At 42.4% G+C, this 21122-nt stretch overlaps 1 protein-coding gene across 10 annotated transcripts in view; it reads right to left on the minus strand.

The window, feature by feature from the left end:
- Dgkh (diacylglycerol kinase eta) overlaps positions 1 to 21122 on the minus strand; it is a 159490-nt gene continuing 138368 nt past the window's right edge. For 6 of the 10 annotated variants that reach the window (XM_031362509.1, XM_031362513.1, XM_031362515.1 and 3 more), the window contains 8 exons: positions 18680 to 18793; positions 18272 to 18406; positions 16699 to 16862; positions 15307 to 15412; positions 12527 to 12619; positions 9664 to 9783; positions 8868 to 8976; positions 6948 to 7414 (listed from right to left, as the gene is read on the minus strand). In XM_031362509.1, coding sequence (XP_031218369.1) covers positions 6963 to 7414; positions 8868 to 8976; positions 9664 to 9783; positions 12527 to 12619; positions 15307 to 15412; positions 16699 to 16862; positions 18272 to 18406; positions 18680 to 18793 — 1293 coding nt within the window. In that variant the 3' untranslated portion in view covers positions 6948 to 6962. Of the gene's footprint in view, positions 1342 to 6947; positions 7415 to 8867; positions 8977 to 9663; positions 9784 to 12526; positions 12620 to 15292; positions 15413 to 16698; positions 16863 to 18271; positions 18407 to 18679; positions 18794 to 21122 lie in introns of those variants that run through there. The other 4 variants (XM_031362519.1, XM_031362511.1, XM_031362510.1 and 1 more) reach the window with 4 other exon arrangements.

The following is a 21122-nucleotide window of genomic DNA, read 5'->3' on the forward strand; positions in this document are numbered from 1 at the left end:
TACTTTTTTGACATGTATACCTTTGGCTTTCAGATACTTGATAACTCTATTGAGTGACACTGACACATAATGATTTAGAAAAAAGGAAATGACATCTACCTGATAGACCATCAAAATGTGAGATAATAATACCAAGAGCCCTTAAGAAGCAGGATGAAATCCCGGCTCTCCGTGAGCTCCTGCCAATATTCACCTCAGCTAGTCCACCAGAACTCAGGGTAGGAATCTCAGCCAAGACCTTGAACAATCCCTGGATGGCAAGTCTTACAAGTGCAAGCAGAAACTCAAAATGGTTATTAAATTGAAATGAAAAAAAAATGGGAACAAAATGTGAGAATTTGGGTTTGGAAAGTTGGAATAAGTTTTGTTAGGTGACAGAACATGTAAGCTTATGAAAATGCCCATTAATTCTCCTTATGTGCACACCTGTGGTTTGGGACGGGCAAATAATTTAGTTTGCCTAAGATGTATGTCATTTGTTGATCGTGGCACAGATGAACATTCCCAGAATCTTAAGTATGAAATACTTACTCAAAAGTGCCCTGGTTAACTAACCAAAAAGTGCTTGGGTAGTTGGGTGGTAATAAATTAAATTTCATTATAATAGACGTTAAAGCTATTGAAATATTACAATAATATATATGACATGCAAGAAAAAGAAAGACAACTCAAGCAAGGAACATCGTGCATCAGATCTGCATCAGTCATAGCGTGTGATGGGTTGGTTTCACCATGGTTTTTGACCAGTGGATAATGGGAACTTGGGGTGAAAAACGTAAAGTACAACTCCTATCTTTCTCTCCTAACCAGTGGCTTCTAGGGAGGAGTCAACACCTTCGCTATGAAGCCTAAGAAGTTTGCCAGCTGCACACGGGTAACACAGCTACAGGTGCACATAGGAGCCTCCTGTGCGCCCAGATCTAAAGACACCGGATGTCGGGCAAGCAAGTCCACTTTTTAGACAAGGCAATTACGTCTGATCCTTCTTCCACCACTGTGAGCATTTTTTAGCATGTCAGGTTTGCACAATGAGAACATGGCTTTGTGGAATGGTCTTTTTTTTTTTTGGCACAAAAACTTATTTTCTAATACCTCAAATCAAAACCTTCACCCACAGCAAAATATCAATCGAGAGAGGTGCTCCAGAGGTGCTTATCTGTGCAGTAAACGGCAAGAACAGCCAGCGCCTTCCAAGGACTCTGTATTGAGTGGCGAGGACTTCTCTTCCAGAAATAGCACCAGTGTGACCACACCTCAGAACAAGTTGGGAGGGTTCCGTTCAAGCTCTTTAATTCCCTGGAGAATTCGCTTCATATGACCCACTTTCGGGATCCCCAGGTCCTGAAAAGATAAGAGAAGATATTAATAAAAAAGGAAAGATAGAAAGAAAACCAAAAGTGATAGGAAGAGAGGGAGAAAAAAGAAAAGTTTACCAATAAGCATTTCAACTAGTAATTCATACAATTAGTATTAACTTCATTTTATTAACAGTTCATACTGGTCGGCTCTGGAAGTGACAGCTACACAACTAAGTAATCAAACAAAAATACCATGATACTTAAAAATGATTCGTCAATAAAAAGATACCATGTCCCATGCAAGTTCCTTTTAAAAGTGATATTTTCACGAATTATGTACAGAGAGGGAAAGTATTCAAGAGTCAAAACTAATATGGTCTCTCTCTCTCTCTCTCTCTCTCTCTCTCTCTCTCTCTCTCTCTCTCTCCCTCTCTCTCTCTCTCTTTCTTTCTCTCTCTCCCTGCCTCTGTCTCTCCAAAAGACTGGCTCTTTTGCGATCTGAGGTAAATGAAGAAGGATAACCAGACTTTTATGACACAGGTTTTTATCATAATGTGCGTGCACACACACACACACACACACACACACACACACACACACACACTTCTTTCTTTCCTTGCCTTTTGTAGACAAGGCTCTGCTAGCTTATCCAGCTTACTCTTGGACTTGATGATCCTCCTGCCTCAGCTTCCCAACCTTTGGCATTATGTGCCACCACACCCAGGTCTTGAGCTCTATTTAATCTTGGGCTATACTAAACTTGAGCTTGAGGCCTGCTAGGCATGATGGTACATGCCTGAAGTCCCAGGATTTATTAGTCAAGGGTTGGTGGAGGTCAACAATTTCAAGGTCATCTTTGGCTACATAGCAAGCTTGGGACCATCTTGATTGGGCTATAGGATGTGGGAAGAAAAAAAAAGTGAGGTTTAATCATAGCAGAAGAGACCAGTGCCCACTACCTATAATTTAAATTTTATTTGTATTTGCATCAAGAGTCCAGATTTGATGAGAATATCTTATTAAGTATTCTTTGAGTGTGCGTGCGTGTGTGTGTGTGTGTGTGTGTGTGTGTGTGTGTGTGTGTGTGTACGTGAATGAGTTTGGCCATGCACACGCCACAGTGACCATGCGGAGTCCAGAGGCCTACTTTTGGGAGTTGGTTCTCTCCTCCCACTTTTTGAGGCTCGTTCTCTCTTGTTGCCCAAGTTACTTTGCAGAGCATCATGGGCTAGCTGGCCTCAGCCCTCAGTGCTTCTAAGTGATGCTCTTATTTTTTTCTCCTATCTTGCTAGACATTCTCCCAAGAAGTTAACTGCAAGATGGGAAATGTCCTAAGAAAGTTCACTCAAGTCTACAGTGTAGGGCTGGATTTATTTTTGAAGTTATAGATGAAGCAGATCAAACTGATTTGAATTACCCATATGGACACAGCATACACACTTTCTCTTACACTTTAGAGCAGTAATAATAACCATTCTAAATCCTTCTAGAAAACCATTTTTCTATAGCCAGCACAATTCAAGCTTGAGATAATTCTAGAGTAACATTTTTTTTTTTTATCAAACTTAACTGACCCAGAAAAACAAATGTTCTCATGTGCTACCTGGGTGAACGAAATTAGTCCTCAGGCTATTTCACATTTCTTGGGTATGTGATAAATATCAAACTTGAGGGCAAGCCCAGATTCGTGTCTGTTGCATAGATTTACTAGGTTACTGGGTGTTTTAATGGGGCTGGAGAGTTGGCTCAGTGATGAAGAGGGCTTGCCACTTTGTAGAAGACGCAAGTTCAGTTCCCAGCACCCACGTCAAGTGGCTTACATCTATCTGTCACTGCAGCCCCAGGGACCCTATAACTTCTGCCGGCCCCCTGGGCACCTGGACACACAGCATACACTTACACAGGCATACACAAAAACAGAATTTCTTTTTTATGCAAAAAGAATGTAAATATCACATTTCACCGTTCCCATTTGAACAAGAGGACTTATTCTTCAGACTTTGCAATGATACTCCGCTTATAAACTATCTTATCTTATTTTAGGCCATACAAGCCCTGCTTTCTCCAGAACACAAACTTTACCTTTGATATTCTCCTTAGAATGACTGCTCTGGTACAACGAGGGGAACGTTTTCTAGAGGGTAACACAGTTACGCTGGCTCTGTAGCCACCGTCCCTTTACTCTGACCAATTCAGTATCTTCTCAGCTTCCAGCTGTTTAGGTTGTGCTAGGCATCGACGGAGCTTGCATTTCAGCAGGCATCGTGTACTCGTCTCACTGTCTACTTACTTCTGATGTGCATGTGTGTGTGGGGGGGTTATGTATGTAGACACATGTGTGGTTTGTTCATGCACGTAAAGGCCAAAGATCAGCACGGAGTGCCCTTTTAATTTGCCTTCTCCGAGCCCAGGGATCATTGGCTTGGCTAGATTCCTGCCGAGGCTCCATCTCTCCAGACCTTACTGTCATTATCATATTCCTTACCACTGACTTTTTGTTTCTCTGGGTGAATAGACATAATTTTGCCAAAGATTCCTTTGGAGATATTGAGTTATCCTTCTAGCCACCCATATATACAACTCCCTGAGTGTGTGTGTGGAGGGGAGGGGCAGACTCCCACGCTGCCTTTACCATCTTACCCAGTATCCCTACTGGATTCCAGCAGGGGAAAAAAAAAAAGTCACTGCCTGCCTCTTCCTCTGCTAAAGCATGTTAGAAATGTTTCTCTTAGTCACGTTAGGCTGTCAGGTTGTTATCTTCAGTTGTTCAGTAACCTCCCATGTTAACGAGGGGATGTCTACCTAGTCCAAGCTGTGGGAAGGAGTTAACTGGTGAGGGATAGTAAGTCATGAGCACACATCCTCATGGTCAGAAACAGTGCTTTTAAGCAAGGAGGCCAAAGTGGATGGGCCATGGACCAGCAAGGGGCCAGAGACAAAGGGTGAATAAACAGGTATGGCTTTTAGGCCTCCACAGAGATGAATACACTATTCTCATAAGAACGAGAGGCTACTGGAAGGCCCTAAGCAGAAAAGTAATATACTTGATTGAAGACGGCAACATATGGTGGCTCAACATGGATTATAGACTGGAGAAACAGAGGAACAGTGAGATGATCTTCCACAGAAAGATGGGATGTGGGGTGCAGCATGAAGGAAATTGCTGGCAAAGACTGGAGACCAACAATGGAGCAGAATCTACAACGTAGGAGCTTGGCTGGAATGCCGAGATGGATCAGGAAGGGGAAGATGCTAATTCTGACTCTGTGTTTCTCTGCTTCCAGCACTTGAGGAGCTAGGGACATGGTTTAGCAAAATGCAGAGCCGGTGAGGAAACAGAGCAGGAGAGAGACAGAAGATGAGCATCTCTCTTGGGATACGGTAAGATCTATGTCCTTTGTGATGCTCAATATCAGCAGCTGATTGGTAACAGAACCCTAAAGTTCACTAATGAGGTCAAGGTTAGAGAAGATTGTGAATCCCTGACATATGCCTTAAGGGGTTGAAGCAGAGGGTGTGTAGGAGAAGACTCAGCAGTAGGTAGTCCTTTCCCAGCATGTAGGAACTAGTCTATGGGGCTGCCGCTTCTGAAGCTCACACACAGGGAAGAGGGAAGCAGTTAGTTCTCCAGTTCTGTGGTTCTGCGCTCTGGGGGGCTCCTTCTGTAAAGATGGCCTCTTCCTATCACCCATTCCCTATTTCAGAACCAAAAGCCTTAAGTGTCAATACAGATTTCTAAAGTGGCAAGGGGGAGACTGTAACTGGCATAAAAAAATGCAAAGAAAGCAAAACCATGAAAAGTTAATGAGGCTGTTCAGTAAAGTAATCCTCTGGCATCTCCCCCCTCCTCATTCTCTCTCTCTCTCTCCACTCACAGGTCACTCTAACTAATTCAGCTTCTGTGTGTATGCATGAACCTTAACATTTGGCAAATACTTGCTATATTCAATATATGCATATATAAACATCTGTGTTGAACATATATCTGTATATGCATTTACACAACATGAACATGTATGCATCCATGTGTACTTTAAGATACACAAGTTCAGAACACATATGATATGTATACTTTAAGATACACAAGTTCTTTTTGAAGTATACAGTTAATATGTTTGGAGTTATTTAAAATTTATATTGAGGAAAATGTATTTTCTCTATTGCTATAGATGAGCATCTACATAAGACTGTTAAATTGATTGTTGTTTTATATCAAACAACTTTTATAATACTCATTTTTATTGTTATAATATTTTATAAATTTTAAAGAATATGACAAAAAAATACCCTATCAATATGTACTACATTTGTGAATATGTATATCCAAAAAAATCAATAAACTTTCAAAATAAAAAAAAAAAGAATCTCAAAAAAAAAAAAAGATACACAAGTTCAGAACATGTATGATGTAAGCCTCCAGAGTGAATCTAACATAATCCATTAACCAGCAACTGGCCCGTCAATAAATAGTGCAACCTGCCAAGATCACTAGAAGCTACACAAACACTAGCTATAATATGCCACCACAGTTCTGGGCTTGTGGCATGTGTGTGCACATGTGTATACATTCATCTCAAGTTTTGAAGTCAATCTTTGCATCACTTAGGACTAACAGAATAAGTCTTCTATTGTTTTCTTATTATCAGAGCTAACAATGTTTAGATAGGGGCAGCAGTCTCCTTTTGATCTGCTAAAGCACTGTACAACTCTGTAATAAAGATATGAACTTTACACTATCCATTACTTGGGCCAAGATCTCCACTAAACTATGCAGATGAACAAATGCAGAGTTACAAATGCACTGAAAGGTCATAACTCTACGCATTCTAGAGCATTATCTGCCAGAAAGGGATTGTGTCACGATGTTATTTAGCGGAGCTGTAAAGCGGCAGCATGCTGTGAGAAAATATAGCAAACTCCCACCATGCATGGTCTTCTGCATGTGTGTGCCCATGGAAGCCAGAAGCTGATGTGTGTCTTCCTCCAGCACTCACGACCTCACATTTTGAGGCAGGGTCTCTGGTAAAGTTTAGAGATCATTGTCTAGACTGGCTGGCCAGAGAACTCTAGGGAGTGCTCCTGTGTCTCCTCACCCCCACTGCTGAGGTTTAAGACGCATGCCGCTGCGCCTTGCTGCTGCTGCGCTGCTGCTGCTGCTGTTTGCACGAGTGCTGTGACTGACCACAGGTTCCCAGGCTTGTGCAGCAGGGCTTTAGTGACTGAGCCATCTCTCCAGCTCCTATCATTCTCGTTAAATCCTGGGCAGAATAATCCCGCTTACGCTAGTCTACTGCCGAGTCTGTACACAGAGACTAAAGTGGAACTGCTGCTCGTTATCAATGAGGGTTTTCCTGCTCTGGCGTATGACAGAGAAAGCAGCTATACATAGTTTTAGCCCCATTTACTAAGACAATAAAGCATTTCCTTTTGAGACTAATATGATACTAACAATGTGCCATGGAAAGGAAGTTGTGATACACTGTGTAGTTATTTATGTGATCTTCAAAGTACAGCTTAGAAGCACAGAAAAATCAGAGGACTCTAAATTATCACTGCTGTCTCATCTGTAACCTCATATTGTATTTTGCATTAATTTTTAGTTAACCTTATATTCCATTCATTTTTAGTCTCTTCCAACAACAGTCCATCCATGCAGCTGCAACACTATGAGGTGGTAGAAACATGACCCACTTGAAAACGTGAGGACAGGGACAGCCACACCAGTGGATACAAAGACAAGTTACGAGGTGCATGCTGTGCTTCTGCTGTGAGAGTCAGAAAGTGGTCCCGACACAAAAATACTGCTGACATCCTCACTGCAGAAGCACACGACGACGTCAGACTACAAACAAATGTGAGAGATGAGCGCACAGTTGCATAATGCAAGCCAAGCCGAAAGCACATGACAGAGGACTCACAGGAGAAAAGATTCTGCATTGCACGAAAAATGTCGAAAGCCAAAGAGAAGCGCAAAGAAAAAAATACCTTAAGATCTCGTCTTTCCAGATGCAAAAGTTCAGCCCCTCTGACGTCATGACGCACGAAGATTTCTTTGTACTCTCCCAAATTGAGCAGATCCAGCCAAGCAGCAACTTCCTCTGTGCCCCAATTCTGAACTACCAAAGTTAAGAGCAAAACCCCCTTAATGTCTACAAGCGCGATGCATTACAAAGCAAAGTCAGCCAGAAAACCGAGACAGACAGCAGGGGGCGCTAGCAAAGGGACTGCGAAAGCGGATGCTTCGACGGCTCCTTGCCCCTCCCCATGCAGGTTACAGACCGCCAATTATTCAATTATGAGTAATCAAACATGGGTTCCACCTGCACCCTCGCCTCCCTTGCCTTCAGCCATAGTCCAGCTTCTCATCAAAACCACACAATGTGCGTTAGGGCACTAATTTTGCACCACTAGGTTCCATGAAGCAAAAATCAGAACGCTCTCCAGTGCCTTTCCTTAAGACAGCACGTGAAAGTGTCAGCAATGAACCGCAAATAGATACTGATCTGGGCTATTTGTTTTTACTACTGATATGCTTTAAGTCTTGCAGACTCTAAGTATTGCCTCTACAGACTCTGTTACTGATAACTGCAACAATAATTAATAGCCACAGAGCACTACTTCAATGTCATCAAAAAACTGTTCAGGCTACTGCCCAAGACTAGTTGGATTATGTTACTTTTCAGTATGGATAACTGACTGTTCTTCCAATTCTTTCATCCAAAGACCTACCCCCTTTTTTCCCCTGTGTTTGGTTTTTAAATATGCCTCAATAACTATTCCTGTAGATGTAAGACTGTTAGATGTATCACTGTACATCCTGTAGTTGTATCACTGTTTATAAAAACCATAGGGCTAACTCAGAAGAATTTATAAAATTCTCCTAAGAATGTATGAAATTCATCTAAGAACTTATAAAGTGATTTCATTACGAACGGCAGATCTAGACAGAGAACTCCCAAGGCACTAGAACAGATGGCGGAAAGCTAACCTCTAAGGGAAGGAGCTAGAGAGAGCAGCAGGGTGCCGAAGACCTCATCTTCGCTGAGAATGCAAGTAGCACCGCTTTGGCTTTGGTATTTATTATCAAAGGGCGGAACTGTGTCCTTAAAACAGAAAAAAAAGGGGATCTGGAACTTCAGTGAAAACATATATTTAGCAAGCGGAGTAAAAGAGAATGTCTATGCTCCCCTTATCAAAGACATCTGGATTTTTAACTCTGAGAAGAAAAGGAAGTTATTCACTGATGTCTGAAGCAGCTGTTGAGAAGATAAAAGGCACTTTGAATGGATACATTGACTCAACTGGTCAGAACAGAAACAACTCAGTGATTTCTCCTCTTCTCCTTCCATTTAAAACCACAGATTCTCACCAAGAACTGGACATACTGAGTAAGATATGACTTGCATGATTCAATGTGCCATCTTAACCGCTTTAAAGTATACAATTCAATGATACTTAGTATACAGTGCTGGGAAATGCTTATCACTACCTAGCTCTAGAGTAGTCCCCGCCCTCACCAGTAACTTTTTGACTAGTTATTTTTCCCCTCTGCACTGTGGGGCCACCTACCAGGCTGTGAACTTGTTTTCTGTTTCTGAGCCTTTTCCTTTTTAAACTTTGGCACTATGCGAAAGACTGTGCTTTTGTTGTTTCTTTTGGTGCAATCCATAGGAGGCTCCTGCAAAATTCAAACAAACAAAAAAAAAAAACAAAAACAAAAACAAAACAACACTCTGTTAGCAAGTTTAAACTAAGAATGGTGTCCTAGTTAGGGTTTGTATTGCTGCGATGAAACACCATGACCAAAAGTAACACAAAGAGGAAAGGTTTTAAATTTCAACTTATACTTCCATATTACATATAGTCTATCACCAAGGGAAATCAGGGTAGAAACCTGGAGGCAGGAGCAGATGCAGAGGCTATGGAGGGGTGCTGCCTAGTGGCTTGCTCCTCAGGGCTTAACTCAGCCTTCTTTCTTATAGAACCCAGATCCCCAGCCCAGGGGTGGTGGCCTTACCCACAAGAGGCTGGGCCTTTCCTTGTCAATCACTAATAAGGAAAATGCCTTACGGGCTTCCCTACCGTCCAACGTAGAAGGTACCTTTTTTAACCGAGGTTCTCTCTTCCCAAACCACTCCAGCTTGTGTCTAGCTGACATAAAACTAGACAGCACAAATGGGTTCTGAATACTGAACATGTACTACTCTACTAAATGCCCATGTTCACAAAAAGGTCCTTTCTCTCTTATCAACAAAATATTTCAAAGAAGTATTCAACCTTCATTTCCCTGACATGTCTTTTTTCAAACGTAAGTTCAAACTCTAAAGTCTTACTGTCCACATTCGGTAGGCTGGATCTGACATACCTCATTCTCATTGGGGTGTAGGATGTAATAAAGCCAGGGGATCTCCGTTAACTTCCGAAGCTCCATCTCCACAGAATGTAAGGCAGTGGATACCAGCTCTTCATGAGGAGACTCCAAGTGCTAGTCACCAGCAGGGGGAGAAAGCAAAACAAAGCGAGACTCAGTGACCAACTAGGCCCCCCCTTGGAGCATCTTCCCTCTGATAACGAGCTGGTTGCTTTTCTCCTAACTCCTAATCCCAAAGTCCATATATGTAACTGGTGCGACTGAATAATCTGCCCTCCAAAACTGCTGGGTTTAGTGTTTCTTGGCCCTCACATCCACCCCTTCCCTCACTCTAACTGCCCCTTCACTGCTTACAAGCACATACTTGTCAACCAGCCTAATTGTCAAAATTATTCTGACTTACAGACTTGTTCCATAAACAAATTAACAATTTTAAAAACTAATCATAACCAAATACCCATCATATAATAAGCACACACAAATACACACACACACACACACACACACACACACACACACACACACAGATATCCTGGCAAATCAAAAGAAGACGTTTTAGGGAAAAACGAATCTCCAAAAATTTTATGTTGAAGAACTATTATGACAATCAGGAGAGAGCCAAAGGGCTAGTAGTCTGGAACTGGATGTGACAACTTTAAAGAGAATACAATTGCCATTTGTTATTCACTGTAACGTATCTGAGTTAGTTACTACGATGGGCAGAATTGGAAGGCAGTCAATGAGATTCTCGTCGTGCGTGGTTACTAGCTATACAAATTTAGGGCAGGGTAACTGCCTAAAGGCACCGTAGTTTTCTCTGTTAGAAACAGCACAATGCAACTTGAGTATTCCTGAGAATTCCTGCAGCTACTCAGTCCCTTTCTAGTCTCGTTTAAACCCCACAGTGCCGGCGCTGATGGTCACAGAATTTTAGAAAATTCTGACATTATCATTATTGTCTATTATAAGCATCTTTTTGTTGTAGATTCCCTGTAATATTGAAAATATCTACCTCCCAGTAGTTAATAAAAATAAGATTTTCCACCCTATTGTATGACATTTACCATTTTCTTTGAATATAAGAATGTATATCTGATAAAATTGATTACATGGTATTTCATAATTGCTCTGAAAGTAAAGTGACAAATAAACTTTGGTGCTCTTGAATATAATAAATTATTATCACATTATCATTAAGACTTTGGGTAAAATTTACTGGGACATGTTTCAAACCAAAAATCTATGTTTGAAGATCAGAGAGGATTTTGAAGAAACAGAGGGTGAGAGCTCTTTTAATATAATATAATCACTAAATATAATACCTCAGAGCAGAAGAGATACTTTTGGTGTAAAGGATAAAGTTATACTTCTATTTCTTATCATAAATGACCTTAAAAGTTTTTCAAGTGACATGAAAAACACTCAATTTGAAAACTGGAACCTTAATCATAGCCCACAGGATTTCTGGTAGGCTTATTTTGGAAAAGCAATATAAGATTCTGGTTAACAAAAACGATATCAGCAATAGCTAAGGCAAGGCCTCCACTGATCCCACCCACAAGTGACCAATAGTTCTTCCTACTAGCTCTGCGTTGCGTGAGTGGAGCCGGTCACCCTGTGGCCCAGGAAGCTGTGTTTCGGTTCCCTGGGAGGTGATGAAGAGAACTGGACCCAACAGAGCCTCTGGGTATCTTAAGCAGAAAGGAGACTCTGGTGGCGCATCCTGCTGGACCACAGTCACAGCCCAGGACACCAAGCTCCAGCTCCCCAACCACCACTTCACATGCTATGTCGGTAATGACTTTCATAATTTTACGTCGGTTTATATTTGCCCAAACAGATACGACTACTATGACAAGAAATGCTTTGGAATCATTCAAAGAGACACATAGAAGGGAAAGACAGCTAATGTATTAGGCCTTCCACAAGCCTAACTCCAGGTGGTCACAAGATTCAATGTCAGAACATTCAAAAACAATGCAGGTTTTTTTTACAGAAAGGGCTGTGTTTATGTTCCAGGCCTCTGGGCTTTAGCCAGATTCACACTTTCTTACACTTGATTTCCAGGACCGAACTGAATTAAAACAGAAACAGCTCTTGAAATACAATGTTTATAGAGCACATCTGGAAGACCACATCGATCATATTTCTAGTATTCACTGGGTGAGGGGTGGGGGTGGTGAGACTGTGATTTCTCCTAAGTTTGTACAAGTGTGAGTAGCTGAGGAGTGGCTACTATATTATAGCTCACATCTCTCAAAGCCGAGAGAGGGATGGTGTGAGAAGATGGTGACCTGGATGATAGCTCTAGAGTTTAGCATTGCTTTCCTGAAGGCAAAAGTCTGACAGAAAGGAAGGTCCAACAATGGAGGTCAGGGGTCGGCTTAATACACTAATGAAGCAAGGCTTAGATCCCTATCCCACCATCTGGACGACTGTCGGCATGAGCTTCAGGTGTCAACTTGACACAAACCCAGAGTCACATGGGAAAAAGGAACCTCAGCCGAGGAACTTCCTCCATCAGATTGGCCTGTGGCATATCTGTAGGGCACTTTCTCAATTGCTAATTAATGAAGGAGGGCCCAGCCCCTGGTGGGCAGTACCATACACAGGCAGCTGGCTCTGGGCTGTTGGACTTGAGCTTGGAAGCAGGCCAGGAAGCAGGATTCGGTTCCTCTGTGGTCTCTGCTTCACTTCCTGCCTCTGGGATCCTGCCTTGACTTCCCTTGGTAAAGGATTCTGACCTGGGCGGTTGTAAGATGAAATGACCCCTTTCCTCTCTAATTTGCTTTTGGCCACAGTGTATCACAGGCAAAGAAGCAAACTAGAACAGCCATTGATCATTTCTTTTTCTTACCAAAGGAACCCTGCCAACTAGCAAGGACTCTGTTTCATTATAGAGCGCCTTGACGTTGATGGCTATTTCAGTGGCAGTATCTCTCGTAAGACTCTAGAAGAGAATAACAAAGATATATATTTCCACATTAAATTAAGACCCCCTTACCAGTAAATTCTGTAAATTGTATTCTCATTGTAAGTGATTCTCAAAAGAAGTACCAAAATTCAATAACAGATTCAAAATTTTGTACATAAGTTTGTTAATAAGGTTATCTCTGTTAATTAATAAGTCATAGAATCAAAAGAATGAATATATATATACACACACACTCAGGATCACATCTCCTATCTATAAGTATATATATGCTAGAACCAATAAATATACTGCTATAAAAGTTAAATCAAAGAAAGTTGTGTCTTGAAGGAGGGAATTATCCAATTACACAGGCGATCTCTGTATATCAAGGATTTGAACAGTGGAGGTTCAGTTATGTATATTTTTGTAGATTTTTGACAATTTGAAAAATCTTGAAGATGAACTGCACAGCTAAGAGATATCAGACAAAATTAAGAAAAGGTTAAATAGGTCATGAATAGTAAAATACAGGCACAGATTAAACAATCAAAATGTAGGTGAGGGGAGTTGCTCATCAGTTAGAAGCACTTGCTGCTGCTACAGGACCTGAGTTCAGTTCCTAGCACAATGTCAGGTGGCCCACAACTGCTGCACTCTACCTTCATGGAACCCAAGGCCCTGGACTCCAGGGGTGGTACCCGCAGTCACCTGCATGTATCCCCACACAGACATATAAACACACAGATGCACATACAGAGTTAAAAACAGAATAAATCACTTTTAAAAATGTACTCAGGTACTCACAAAAATAGTGTCACTTTCAGCTGGGGAAAGTGTATGCAAATGTAAAGTGCACTATTAAATCACAATTTGGCAAAATGAAGAATGGACTTCACCATTGTAAGCATTTCTGGTGCTCTCGTGGTGATCCACGTATCGACGGTATCTGCTTAAAGTTCTAAGTGGCATAACTCATCTCTGCCTGAGCAGTTTTCCAGGTAATTCTGTGCTGCAGTAAAAGTGCATTCCCATGATTCTCGACTATCTTCTGCCATATGTAATATATAAAATATGTGTTAAAGAGCTGGAGAGGTAGCTCAATGGTTACAGGCACTGGCTGCTCATCCAGAGGATCCAGGTTCAATTTCAAACACCCACATGGCAGGCAGCTCACAATCATCTGGAACTCCAGTCCCAGGAGATCTGATGCCCTCTTCTGGCTTCCAAGGGTACCACATACATATGGTGTACATACATACATTCAGGCACATACTACATACTCATACACTAAAATAAAATAAATAACATACAAATAAAACATAAATAAGTAAAATCACAAAAAAGTGTGTTTAAGTAACATTTTAACATTACTGGTCAATAGCAGACAATTATGGTAGTCAAGCTGTGGGAGAGTCAAAGGTTATACACAGATTTTTCTCCTGGGCAGGGGGCTTACCCCTCCACTGTGTTTCAACTGCAGTTCTATCTGTTTTCGCTCCATGGTTCCAAATACATTGATTTTTGAGCTTTAACCATGCTCAGTAACATTTAGTAGAACACTAGTTTGGGTAATTTCAGTTGAGTAATTAGAAGAGTAAAATAAAGGTATCAGCTTTTTCTAGACTCCTATTGCACAGTAGTTCACATTCCAAGAGTTATAATTATACCCACTCCATTATCGACACATGCATTAAAAACTACAGAAGCGTCAACTTAACAATTTAGCGAAAAGTGAAGCAGGGTATCAGAGTCAAACCAGGAAACGACTGAACACCTCCAACCGAGCTCCTACGATCGATCATTCTAGGTTTGTCTTTCCTTTTAGATTCGGGGGGAGAGGGTAAATCACGAGGAAGAAGGAAGACAGACAGATGAAAAGTCTGGCCTGTGGAATGACTCAGCAGGAAAGGCACTAGCCACCCAGCCCGATGACTCAGTTTAATCCCTAGAAACCACATGGGGGAAAGGGAGAATTAACTCTTGTAAATTGTCTTCTGCTCTGTGGCTATCTTCCATCCCCCAAATGAATGAATGAATGAATGAATGAATGAATGAATGAATGGAAAGAAGGAAGAGAGAAGAGAGAGAGAGAAATTAATTTAATAAAAGCAGTAGAAAGACTTGAAAGAAGATGCCAAGGTGACGCATGATTGCAAGTGAGATAGAAATGGAGAAATTCTAAGAACAGGGAGATGATGGATGGATGGGTGGACAAATGGACGGACAGACGGATGGCAAGAAAAGGCAAACAAATCCGTGGCCACAGACTTGTTGCAAGCTTGTTCTTCCTGAAGAGCCTGTGAGCCCTAGATTAGAGTCTTCTGGGATGAGCAAGCCTCAATGGAGAACCTGCAGGGCTGCCTACTGATGTGGGGGCCCCGCCCACTGTGGGCGGAGCCGCCTGAATGGAGGCGGGTTTTGGGAGGTACAAGGCACTTGAAGCTGAGCCTGAAGAGCAAGGCAGAGCGAGCAACATTCCTCCCTGCCTTCTTCTCTGGTTCCTGCCCAAGTTATAAGCTGACTTCACGGTGGACTGGGATGGACACAAGTCAGCCAAGTAAGAAATGAAGTCTTCCCTCCCCGCGTTGCTTCTGGTTACAGTGTTTTAACCACAGCCACAGAAAGACACCGCTATCTTTCACAGGGAGTGTCTCTACAGTATTTTACAGTAGCTGAAATGCCCAAAGAATCTGTGGAATGAGAATTTACCATGAAATCCTCACCTCCGGGAAGCGTGGGTTGGCTTTGTTCAGGGCATGTGAGCACGCATTCACGGCGTGAGCCAGCTCTTGCTCCAGGAGACAGTGAATCGTGGCCGCGTCACAAATCCTAAAGGGAAGAATCAGACAAAATAAACACTTTGGGGTATCACTGAACACTAGCCTTTTGAAGAGTGTCCCCTGGCCTGGAGAGAGCAGTGCTGGAAAGAGGGAAAGGCTGCAAACAGTGGAGCTTCCACGTCCACTTCTTGGGTTTCCTGTGATATTGCGCTTGAGCCTAGGACTTGAACTTACAAAGCTGCTGTTTTATCAGCTGTACTCCAGAAATTGATCTTTCACTCTTTGAAATTTCAAATGCAGCACGCCAGGGCACAACTTACATATTCAATACCTACATGCTAACCGTTTTATTACATACATTATAACATTTAATGTTCAGGCGTGGTGGCACACATCTTTAATCCCAGTACTTGGGAGGCAGAGGCAGCCGAATTTCTGAGTTCGAGACCGGCCTGGTCTACAGAGTGAGTTCCAGAACAGCCAGGGCTATACAGAGAAACCCTGTCTCAAAAAACCAACATATATATACATGTATAAACATTTAATGTTCACAGCCTATGATGATACACTTTCTCAAGTCCTCAGATGAAAACATGGAAGCTCATAGATACTGAATCTGTGTACTGAGTGGCAGGCTGAGAATTCATTCCCACTTGGTAGATGACAGGTGAGGAGGAGTTGAAGGTCTTGTCACAGCCTCTCTTCCATTCCGAAATTTAGTTCTGTCATACTGGTTCTTATATCTTGTTTGTTTTCTAAGGCAGGGCCTCTCTGTGTAACTCTGGCTGTCTTAGAACTCGCTCTGTAGGCCAGGTTGGCCTCTGCCTCCCAAGTGCTGGGATAAAGTCACGTGCCACCACTGCCTGGCTGACTTTTATATCTTTTACATCCGTCAAACTCAGTTTTCAAAGATCTCTCCCCTTTCTGTCTAGAAGGACAAGTATGTGTTGTCTCTAAATCTTTGGACTATATTGCCAGAAACTATAACTGTTGGTTCTGTCTCATGACGTGTGGGAACATGGCTCATGTTCAGACTTCTTCCAACATCTTACACACAGTGAGTAGTTCCAGGGCAACAAGCGGGTAGTGCAGAGTGTGCGTGTCAGGACACTCGGCATTGTTTTTGAAGCCGTGTAAGATGCAGACTACTGACAGCACGCGTGGAAGACGCGATAAAGGGGGCAAGATACAGCCTAGGCCCTCAGGAGGCAGGTAACGAAATCAGCCAACGCATCCCTCATTAACACCCTAGGTATCAAACCAACTTCAAAGAAGACAACACAACTGGCCAAGACCAGAGTTCTCCCAGCCAAATCTCCGGCAGAAGCCCTTTACCTAGTGATGAGCTCCTCTGCAGCCTGGGAGCAGAGCCGCATCTGTGACACTTCCTCTGTTGCCAGGTCAGGGGCGGGATGGATGTACAGGTTGGTTCGAAGAACTGGCTTCCCAGAGTCACACTTCTGCTTGTCTTCCCAAGACTTCAGGGTGCTTTCAAAGGCCTATTTAAAACCAGAATGGCAAGGAACAGTTACGTTAGACCTCGGAGACTAGCATAACACAACACATGCATGCACACACGCACGCACGCATGAAGAAATACAGCAATATATGGCAGCTAGACATTATAGGAGAGTCAGCTTTCTTTGCTCTACTCTAAGAACTCACTAAATTGGTGAAAGGGATTTTTCAAATCTTTCACTGCATGACATCAAAGAGAGAAAAGTGACCAATGAAGATGATTACACCACTGATGTTCATAAGTGGTGCTTATGTTTCAGTCTTTATCCAATGAGTGATCGATCATAATTTTTATTTCACTTCACTCTTTTACTAGATGGTATGAATACTGTCATCCTTATTAGTTAAGTGCTGACCTTAACTAAAAATACTTATTTTGGGACCAAAGTATGGAGGTGGTTAGAAAGATCAATGGCTGCCAGGGATAAAGTGAGAAAGGAAGAAAGAAGACAGAACACAGGGTAACAACAGGGAGAGCAATGCCATCTAGAAGTGTGTATCGAAGTGTGTGTTGGGGAGGGGGGCAGGGGGTGCGAGTGCATTTGTGTGAATGTGTGAGTGCACATATGTGAAAATGTGTGCGTGTGTGTATATGTTAGTGTGCATGTGTGAGTGCGTGCACCTACATGTATTTTTTTGTATGTATGTATGTATGTATGTATGTATGTATGTATGTATGTGCGTTATGTTTGAAAGAGTTTCACTTTATAGCCCTGGCTAGCCTGGAACTCATTATGTAGACCAGGCTGGCTTGAACTAACAGAGGTTGACCTGCCTCTGCCTCCCAAGTGTTGGAATTAAAGGTGGGTGCCACCATGCCTGGCAGTTAACAATAATATTAATAGATTACCAGTTGTAAAAACTGTGCCACACACTACACGTGTGTACAACATACGAGCGATAGGAGTTTTTGTGTGCCGGGGTGGTGGAAGGAAAGAAATGGGAACAGAAGTTCTATGGACTTGCTGGTCAATTGCTCTGTGAACCTAAAAGTTGTAAAAAACAAAGTACTCACCTTAAAACTGAATAACGGTTCATACTTCAAACTCCAGTAAGCTACATGCTTCAAGCACGATACACAGTGCATTTAAGAGATAATTTAAACTGCTTTCAATGATCTCTACTTTTCATAGTTTCCAACTTTTGAAAATATTTGGTAAAATTCTAGGGGACTGTCCAGAGGACAGAGAGATGGCTCAGTGGTTAAGAACAGGTAATACTGTGACAGAGGACCCAGCACCCACCTCAGGTGGCTCACAGCCACTTGTAACTCAAGCTCCGGGGTGATCCAGGGTCATCTTCTGGCTTGTGTTGGCACCGCACTTAACATGTTTGTACCACACGTCCCCCAACATACAAATAGGTAAAAATCAAAATTAAAGGTACGCACTCTGTCTCTGGTTAGCATCTGCGCTCTGTTTTTGTGCACAATCTTGATGATCCCTGGAGGCTGGACCCATGCTTCACCATCCACCTGCACTGGGACTCCCTCGTCACCAAATATAGTGATTTTTACTGTACGGCACTGAAATGAAGCCAACACATTATTTAAGACCACAGATCAACCTGGGAATCAATGCAGCCTGCATCATCCGGCTTTGTGTTGACTCCACTCAACTCAACAAAACATTATGCTTTACCGCTACAATGACACAGTGAGACGCGGCAGAAAACCAGTCATGACGTTTACACCACCGATGTGCTTTTTAAAGAAGCCAATCAGTGTAGGCGTCTGCAACAGCTTCCCTCTATGATCCTTACCCATGAGATAGGCTGAGCTTTGACCTGAGACACCAACCTGTGCTATCCGGTGGTGCTGCAGTTTGATGACCCTTGACACTGCCATCTGCACACTGTCAAACACTGCGACGACTTCCAGAATCTTGTCATCAAAGGATGGGGCAGCAAATATCTACGAGGGAAAACTATATTACACACATTTCTGCCAACGGTTTAGGTAAAACGGAATACCAGGACCCCAAAGCCGGCCATACAGATATGCCGAAAATATAAGAAAGCAAAAAAGGAAAACATCAGGAAGTAATAATAGCCCAAGGAAATATTCAAGGGCAATGCAAAATAAGAATCATTTTAAAACAGGCTTCAACATCCACATGAATATGATATTCAAACATCTCATAGAGCACTCTGCACCAGCATGTTTCTAAATGATTCATCTTGATATGAATTGTTAAATACTTCACATATAATTGGTAGACATCTTGATAAGATGACCTTTTCAGAAATCTACAAAGGCCCAAAAGTTGGTGCTAAATAAAAAAAATCATGCAAATTGTGACCCTATGTACTTGGGGTGTTTTACAGACACACTTTTGAAGTATTCAAAGCAACACACATTTGTGCTATTACCTCATTAAATAATTTGTTTTAATTTTTAATTATGTGCATATGGGTGTATCTGCATGTAACTATGTGCAGGTGAGGGCAGCTACCTGAAAGAGTATATCAGTTTCTATCATCCTGGCACAGACTAAGGGTCACGTGGGAAGAGAGAACCCTAATCAAAGAATTGCCTCTATCAGACTGGCCTGTAGTCATGTCTCCAAGGTATTTTCTTGATTACGGGTTGATGTGTGAGGGGCTTGCCCACTGTGGGCAGTACCACCCCTAAGGAGGTAGTCCTAGATTGTATAAGAAAGCTAGTTGAGTAAGCCACATGGAGACGAGTCAATTAGTAGCATGGTCCATGTGGCTCCTCTTCAGTTCCTGCCTTGTTTTCCCTCCACGGTCTACTGAGATCAGGACATGGGGGCTGAACATGGTCTACTGAGATCAGGACATGGGGGCTGAACATGGTCTACTGAGATCAGGACATGGGGGCTGAACATGGTCCAATGTGATCAGGACATGGAGGCTGAACACACCCTTTCCTCCCCACGTTGCTGATGGAGTGGAGTTTATCACAGTAGTAGAAAGCAAACTAGGACAGACAGCCTGAGCTGCAGGTGGTTACAGGTGGTACGAGCTGGTGCTGAGTGCCGGGAACTGAACCTGGGTCCTCTGCAGGAGCCCGATGCCCTTAACTGCTGAGCCATCTCTCCAGCTCTGTGCCTCATATTTTAATATAACAGCCTTTCAGGGCACTCTTGAGTATGGAAACAGAAACCTCAAGGGACAAAAATTCTCCGACATAGGTTGCTTTTATGTAAAGTGGATGTTCAGAAAACTGATGCCAAGGATTTAAATTTAGCCATGGCCATGTAGTTGTCCTTACTTCCCGCTTACTGTATGTAACAAATAATTATGACTGGAAAAAATACTCAATCTAAAGGAATACCCTCATTAAAAGTTGTACTGGAGCTATGAGGCCACAAACATGCTGACACTAATATAACTTCTAAATTCTGTTAACAAACCACCTGGATCCAAGTTGTTTCACAGTTAATTACTATGGAAACTTTGTCTCCGTCTTTTAAAGGGAAAAATCAAAAAGTTAAGGTTTAGGGCTGAGGATGTAGGTCAGTGTTTTTGCAGGGTTCTACTAGCCTGTGCAGGGAACTTAGTTCTTATCTGCAGCTCACATACCACATGAGAGAGAGAGAGAGGGAGAGAGAGAGAGAGAGAAAGAGAGAGAGAGAGAGAGAGAGAGAGAGAGAGAGAGAGAGAGACAGACAGACAGACACAGACAGATAGAGACAGACAGAGACAGAGACAGACACACAGAGACAGAAACAGACAGAGACAGACAGAAAGAGACAGAAAGTGGGGAGAAAGATGGAGAAGAAAAGGAGAAGAGGAAGAGGAGAAGAAGAAGATGAGAAGAGGAGGAGGGGGGAACGGAGGAGAAGGAGGAAAAGAAATCGCATCACATGGATGTTAAACAATGAATGTAAAGCCCTTTGAATGATGAGTGCCTAGTGGATACCCAGGAATGTCAACTTTATCTTACTCTACTGATTTCACAACTTCAGAATGTTTGATGGCATGCAGGCAAAAAGAGCAGGTTATATATAGTTCAGTAGAACCAGATATCTATCCACACCACGAGCACTCTACCTTGCATGTTTGTTTAAGCCTCATACTGAAATCAGAGTAAGATTCTGCAGGAGCATGACAATAACATCACTGTCACCCTAAGCCCACTTCAATAGTGTTCTCTTTTTCATTCCTTCTAGAGAAATGGTAGTGGACCACACAAATGTGACTGTGGCTTTTCTTTCCTAATATAGGGAAACATATAAAGAAAATAGAAATAGTACCAAACCATGACAGGGGTGGTG

The sequence above is a fragment of the Mastomys coucha genome, unplaced genomic scaffold (genome assembly GCF_008632895.1).
Source record: "Mastomys coucha isolate ucsf_1 unplaced genomic scaffold, UCSF_Mcou_1 pScaffold9, whole genome shotgun sequence".
Lineage (NCBI taxonomy): Eukaryota > Metazoa > Chordata > Mammalia > Rodentia > Muridae > Mastomys > Mastomys coucha.